General features: G+C 50.1%; 1 protein-coding gene across 1 annotated transcript; it reads left to right on the forward strand.

Moving 5' to 3' along the window:
- Positions 1 to 2,007: 2,007 nt before the first annotated feature.
- LOC149340609 (neprilysin-1-like) lies at positions 2,008 to 5,746 on the forward strand. The gene has a single exon (XM_089551300.1). The coding sequence runs from the start codon at positions 2,008 to 2,010 to the stop codon at positions 5,515 to 5,517; it is 3,510 nt and encodes a 1,169-aa protein (XP_089407426.1). The 3' UTR covers positions 5,518 to 5,746.
- Positions 5,747 to 6,905: the final 1,159 nt, after the last annotated feature.

The following is a 6,905-nucleotide window of genomic DNA, read 5'->3' on the forward strand; positions in this document are numbered from 1 at the left end:
TCTCAGAGTGCGAAGCGACCGTAAATTTTAGGTGCTGCGAGGCCTGAGCTGTGTGCGATGCGCTGAAAGTTTTTAGGTTGTTTGAGCGTTATGCTAGAAAGCGAGCTCTAAATTTTTCTCGTTTTTTGTTTTGATCCTAGGTACACTGAAACCATCTGTTTTGAGGTACACGTACTGACGTTGATGTGCTGTCAGAATGCTCTGTGAGAACTAACAATAAATGTGCCTCACGTGAACGCGAGTTTTTCTTAACACCGAATCCGCTCACCCGTGACCGCCGCGCTGAATATGACATTCATTTTCACTTTATCCCTAAAAACGCATGTGCTCGCCATGTGCTCGCCCAGACATTGCCAAAGCATTGTGCTAAGTTCCTCGGGCTGCGCACAAAACCTCATTACCAACACGTACCCATTTTCTTCGCCGCGCGTGAGGCCCTACAGAGATACCTTCTTGCATTTCATTTTAAATAAGTAATCGCTACTGGGAAATGCATTACGCTGTTGTTTTTTTCCCGCACTGTGGTGGTAATAGCGTTTTACAAGCGGGTACAGGCTTCAGAATCGGCTTGTATCGAAACCAACCCAAACATGTGGAATGAAATGGAATGGAAAAACTTTATTCATCAGCACATCCGAATCTTATTGGTTGCTTCTTAGCGCAGTGTACAGATGACGCTTCTTTTTCTGGCCACTCTTCGGAGGCCTTGAAGTTTTCGTGCCTCCTGGCGACTTCGGCTGCTTACTGGACCGCGCATAACTGGGCCTCGGGATCCGGGCTGGCTACCGCAGTCTCCCAGTGCTCTCGGGTCTTTAGCTGCCATTATAATTTTGGTTTGAGCTCAGGGAGTCAATAAAGTATGTGAGCCTGGTACACATAGGGCATGACGGCTCGTAAAGACTAGGGTACATAAGAGACATCCTATACGGATCCTATGGGATACGTCTCAAAATTGAATACCAATGATGCCAGCAATCGGATAGCAGATCGTTCTTGTAATAGTGAAAATAAGACACGGCGTACGTACGTTGCAGTCGCTGTCACATATTAAATTCTTGTTTTGACGACAAACATGAAGGAACAAAAAGAAAATAATCAGGCAAATAGTAGCGGACACATTTTCGGTAGGACGAAGAGAGAGAGAGAATGACTCGAATCCGACGTCCTAGGAAAAAGAAATTGCCATTCCACGCCCAGGACGTCGCGTAAGTGCTTTCCCAGGAGTGGCAAATATTGACTTGACAGTGGTTCACTGGAGGAATGATTCCTAAGGCTCCCTGACAGAGGATACGGTTGCCATTAGATGATGATGATGATGTCCTCGAGAAGCGCTACGATCGATTTAATATTGGATTGGCAGCGTTTTTGAACCCTTGTGAAAATTTAATGCTTCCTCTCTCCTTTATATGTTACTCTCCAGTGAGGCCGTGAGATGTATTACTGCTTTTTTATGAAATAAAAGTGCAGTACATGCCGACTCATCTCTTTACCTTCAGCGGGAATCTTGAAAGCAGATAAAAAGGACGCTGATCAGAGTTAGGAGCCAGCGCCTGCCGCCTGCAATCAGCACAGGTTACGGTGAATGCTTGTAAGTTTTATGTTTTATTTAATTCAAGAAAATCACGTTATATTATTTTATAAATTTTGGTGACTGTATCAGTAGAAACTATGTGCTTTCAGTGCTGGCCCGCGATTATTAAACGCCCCGAGTTAACATCAAAGTCGATGAAGACGAAAAGAGGTGCGCGGAACACTGCGCGCCAGCCTTTGTGTCCAGCTCGAGACCCCGCTTCAGGCAAGCCTTTTCGTCGCTTTCAAGATGGAGCCGCGCTGCAGAAAAGTAAAGCGACTCCGATTCCCCTAGACGGCGCACAGCGCCGCGCCAGGGCCGGGTCCGTGCTCGCGCGGCGACCCATGTGCTTTCCGGCGGGGCGCCCATCCCCGCGCTACTTCGACAAACGGCCCCGCTGAACGCATTGTAGCGGCAGCTCCCCTTTGCACGACACCATGAGTTCGGAGCAGCAGCAGAAGGACACGTGGAAGCAGAGGCCAACGCAGATGCTCGTGCCGGTGGACGAGAAGAGTCAGAGCGTCGAGCCGCCTCCTGTTTCGTTCGGGTCGGGCAGCGCACTGAGCAGCCAGACCGAGCAGAAAAGCCGCGAACCACCCGAACAACCGCTGGTCGAGTATGGTGACATCCGGAGACCATCCGTCAGCGTTAACGAAGGTAGCAGTCAGCCCCCGGCCAATGAACCACCACGAAAGAGTATCGGCAGTGTCGATGGCGACCCGGGACCCGAAAAGTTGGAAGACCTCTCACCGATGCCCATTGCGGGGGACAACGTGGACATGGCCAAGGAATTTCTCGAAGGCATTTGGAGCTCGGAAGAGTCGCCGAAGGCCCCGGCCAGCGCCGCGCCCATGTCCACAGCACTGGTGCCTCTGGATGAGCGAGAAGAAGAGCAGCATCGCCCGATTCAGGAATATGTGCCGCCGGAACCACTGCCACTGGTACCGGTTGAAGAGAAACCTCCTCCAGCGGAAGTCGCCAAGAGCCAGAAAGAGAGTCGCTCTGGTACTGCCTCTGGTACAGCCAGTGGTTCTTCGACGGAAGGCTCTGAAAGCGAAACGTCGACTAGTGCCACTAGCAGCACGGGCTCCGGCAGTACCTCTGGTAGCAGTAGCTCCAGCACCAGCGGCAGTAGTACTACCGGCAGCGGAAGTACGACTGGCAGCACGACGGCGTCGACAACGCGTACTCATAAGACGGGGGAGATCGACAAAGCGAAGCCCGAGGTGGGACCTGGGGTGGAGCCGAAAGCAGCGGCTCCGGCGATGCCTTCTGAAAAGCCACCAGGAGAGGCGTCAGCGTCTTCATCCTCCGAGTCCACGTCAAGTTCTAGCTCTGGCAGTGAATCTGGAAGCAGCGAGTCCGGCAGCGAGTCCGCCGAAACTGCCCCTCCCAAAGATGACGAGAAGCAACCGCTTCTGCCCAAGCCGCCCGCAGGACCGGCAGATGTGAAGGTCGACTCCATGAAGCCAGGAGGTGACATCAAGCCCAGCATTATTTCACCTAGTGGGGTTACGTCTGCGACGTCAGGACCGACTTCTGAGAGCAAGACATCACCGTTACCTCCTAGACACCCACCAGTCCCGCCAGGCGGGCTGAGGCCCAACCGGCTGCCTCCGAAGCCACCTAAGCCCAAGGAACCACCCCCACCTCCTCCATCCAAAGGCAGCGGAAAGCTCGGCAATGATCCTTCTATGTACGGCATGTTGAACAACGAAATTCATCGAGATGCCGAGTATAAAAATCGGCGAATTCCTTGCTGTCTGCTTGCTGCGAATATTGTGGCAGTGCTGATACTCGTCATCGTTTCCCACGCACTGATTGTCTACGAACTTCAATGGCAATCTGAGATGCGTCCTGCTACGTCGCCTCCTGAGGAGAGAGGGGACGATCATGTGTGTCGCGATGTGCAGTGCAGTGCGGCTGGCACGCACCTTTTCTACGTGCTCAATGCAAGCGTTCGGCCGTGCGACAGCATCTACAACTACGTATGCAAAAGCTGGATTCACGAAGGACCACAAAACTACAGAAAAATTGTGCTTGGTGCCGAGCGAATCTTTGTTGACAGCATGTACACTGAAATGAAGACTACTATGCTTGGGTATCAGGGAGAAGCAAGCGAATCGGAAGCCGTGCGGAAAGCAACAGATCTCTTCAAGCTTTGTCTCGAGGAGCCTAAAAACAATCCTGGAAACACACAGTTAATAGACCGAGTACTGAGTGAATACGGTCTTCCTTCTTGGCCTTATCCGGAAGACGCTTCTGTGAGTACTTTTACTCGTCCATATTTAAGCTTAGGGAAATTCCTTCGTGATTCTGGGATTGGTGCCATCGTAACTATCAAGATGTTGCCTGACCCTGATAGAACTGAGTCCAGAATTTTCGGCATTGACTGCTCCACCTTTGTCGTTCCGATGGGTACACTGCTGTCCTTCGCCGAACACAAAAGCGAAACTTTGCTTGGTTATAAGATGTATATTGCTGATGTCATAAAGAAGCTGCGCCCAGAAAGACAAGACTTCGAAAAGCTGGCAAACGCTATTATGGCATTTGAAGTTAACATGGCGCATCGCTGCAACGAAGCCTGTCGAAAAAAGAGGTTTAAAAGAACAACTCTGCGGGACTTAAAAGGTGAACTAAACAGTAACAGCGTGGACTGGGTTGAATTCCTAGAGACTGTCTCCCAGGACAAACAGGGTGGCATCAGTGAAAGTACGGCTGTGCTTGTACGTTCTGTGCTATACTTAAAGAACGTCGCTATGGTGTTTGAAAACCCACAGAAGTTGCGAAGGGTGATGAACTACATTGGTTGGAGGGCTGTTCATCACTTCATGCGGCACGCCGGTGTTGATTTTCGAAACCTGACAGAATCTTTCATGTCGACGAGACTCAAGGAAGAGCGATTTCCGTATGACAGAAGCTGCCTACGAGATGTCAATGAAGTGATGCCCTTTGCTGTCGGACGTATCTTCGCGGCCACCGTTCTCTCTCGAGACCATTTCGACCATGCCGTGCGGACTGTGTCTGCTCTCATTGAAGGATTTCAGGTGGTGCTCAAGGAGTTCCAGTGGGCCCCTCTGGACGTGCAGTCAAAGTTCTCGAAGATGGACTACCTTGTCAGCTATCCTACCTGGATTAAGAACTTCACCAAGCTGAACAGCTATTATGAGGGTGTGCCAAATCAGGGATCGTATTTCGACCGCTACGTGAGTGCCTCTCGAAACCGCTACCAGCGTTACCTTTCTCCTCCAGAGATGATGCCATACCAGCACCGCAGGCTAGCGGAATTCATTTTCCCGTCTCGCATCGTGGACCTGGAACGCCGTGTGGGGCCTCCACGCGAGACTTCCTTCTACGACGTCCGCGATAACACGCTTATCGTTCCAGCGGGTGCCATGCAGCCACCGTACTACGACACCCGACACCCGTGGGGCCTAACCTTTGGAGGTCTTGGAACCATGGTCGCCCGGGATTTCGTGAATGAGATGTTCCACACGCCCGAGGGAATCCTTAAGGACGACAAGCAGAAGGCCACCTTCAAGGAAAGAATGCAGTGTCTACTGGACCACCTCAAGAAGGGACTCGGCTCCAGCACGAACCCGGACTGCACAAGTGTTATCACAGACATCTTCTCTCTCCGTGTCGCCTACGAGGCGTACCAGATTTTTCTTGATGGCAGAGACGACGAAACGCTCCAGGGCGTCGCTCAGATGACCCCGGAACAGCTGTTCTTTGTTTCGGCCGTACGGACGCTCTGCACCAGCATTAGGGAGCAGCATTTCGCCCAGGTCGTGCTTCTGGGCAAGTCCGTCATGGAAATTGACCTGATCGACCCTGCTGTGATGGGCATGCGAGAGTTCGAGGACGCCTTCCACTGCAAGCGAAGCAACGTCACGGAGTCGCAGAATGTGTTCAACAAGTGCTTCTACCCTGCTCAGAGCTCGTGACTGCAGGGTCTCTAGGCAAAAAAAAAAAAAGAAAAGATAAACGTGAGGCACTGCTAAAGAAAGCTCCTGTGCCCTCAGCCGACGACCCAGAAGTTCTCTGCGTCGGTATGTCGGCTGCATAGAAAAAGCTGGTCCGAAGAAGCTCGAACAAAAAAACACCTCGCCCACTTGTTTTCTTGACTTTTCGTAAAGACGACGGGGTAAAGGTTGAGCTGTAAATATGTGAATAGAAAAGCTTGCACGAGGCCCTCATCACATGTTATTTTTTCTGATTTGCATTCTAATGGACTTGTTTGTAGGTAGCTTTCTTATTTTTTTACCTCATCCCCTTTTCGAGACTGGCTAAACATATTATGCTCATTGTTTTAGGGAAGTTCGTTTGGTGAATCATTCATACATCATTAAAGTGACTTTACTGTTTTGCTGAAGACTCAGCATTTCGTGCTACATACTGTGAACCATCACCGGATACTCCGCATCGTTTGTCTGAACGGAAGACAAGACCTAATCGGCCACGCTTTAAGCGCTGTTGTGTCTCCACAAGTGATGCAAGGTGGCGACGAGCAAGACTTCAGCTGTACAAGGGGCTCGGACAGATGTGTGCTTTGCAAGTTAGTATATTACACAGCGGCCCTCACATGTTAACGCATAGCGTGTTCGAGGCTGGAGAGCAGTGGGATGAGTACTTTTTTCGCCTTATTAAGTACACATCGGTGTACTCGTGATTTCCCTTTTTTTTTGTAGCTTCGTGAGTGGCATAGGAAGAACAGTTCTTTCTTAAACGCTAACAAGAAATTGTTCATTTTGCTGCAACAAGCTTGTGTTCTTGCGTTGTTCGCGTGGGAGTGCGTTATACCAAAATTGCCAATAAAAATGCACAATCGGCTTCCTTTAACTCACGTTCTGGGTGAATGTTTCGCAAAGACCTTCCAAAAGCTCTGTGGATCAAGCTTGCGTCCTTTACTAGGAAGCCGGGCTCCAATGAACTTCTTCGCTCCAGGAGCACCTAAATTACCAAAGTACGTTAAAATTGCCAGCATGCCCTCCACAACGGCGTCTCTGAAAGCCTGAGCTGCTTCGGGATGCTAAAAACCGTGAAACGATAGATACTTTCACTAGAAATCCGTGATCAAACGTCATGTGTGAGTGTTGAACGTCTATGCACTTACGTTTTACCGAGAGCAAGCTATTCGAGGAGCTCTAAAATATAAAAACAGGTTTATAACTGCAATCTGTAACAAATAAAAAGCACTTACCCGAGATAAAGCTTTCTGTCGACGCTTAGGGGGAACTTTTTTCAGAAATTCCGGCGCTTATAAAACCTGATCCACTTTGTCTCAGCGGTTTGTCAAATCAGGCGAAGCTCTTTGCAATGGTGCAAAATGATG

Source organism: Amblyomma mixtum, chromosome 6 (genome assembly GCF_055824585.1).
Source record: "Amblyomma mixtum isolate Tamu chromosome 6, ASM5582458v1, whole genome shotgun sequence".
NCBI lineage: Eukaryota > Metazoa > Arthropoda > Arachnida > Ixodida > Ixodidae > Amblyomma > Amblyomma mixtum.

Excerpts from the sequence above, each read along its gene's own strand:
- LOC149340609 (XM_089551300.1), top strand. The coding sequence starts at position 2,008 with ATGAGTTCGGAGCAGCAGCAGAAGGACACGTGGAAGCAGAGGCCAACG.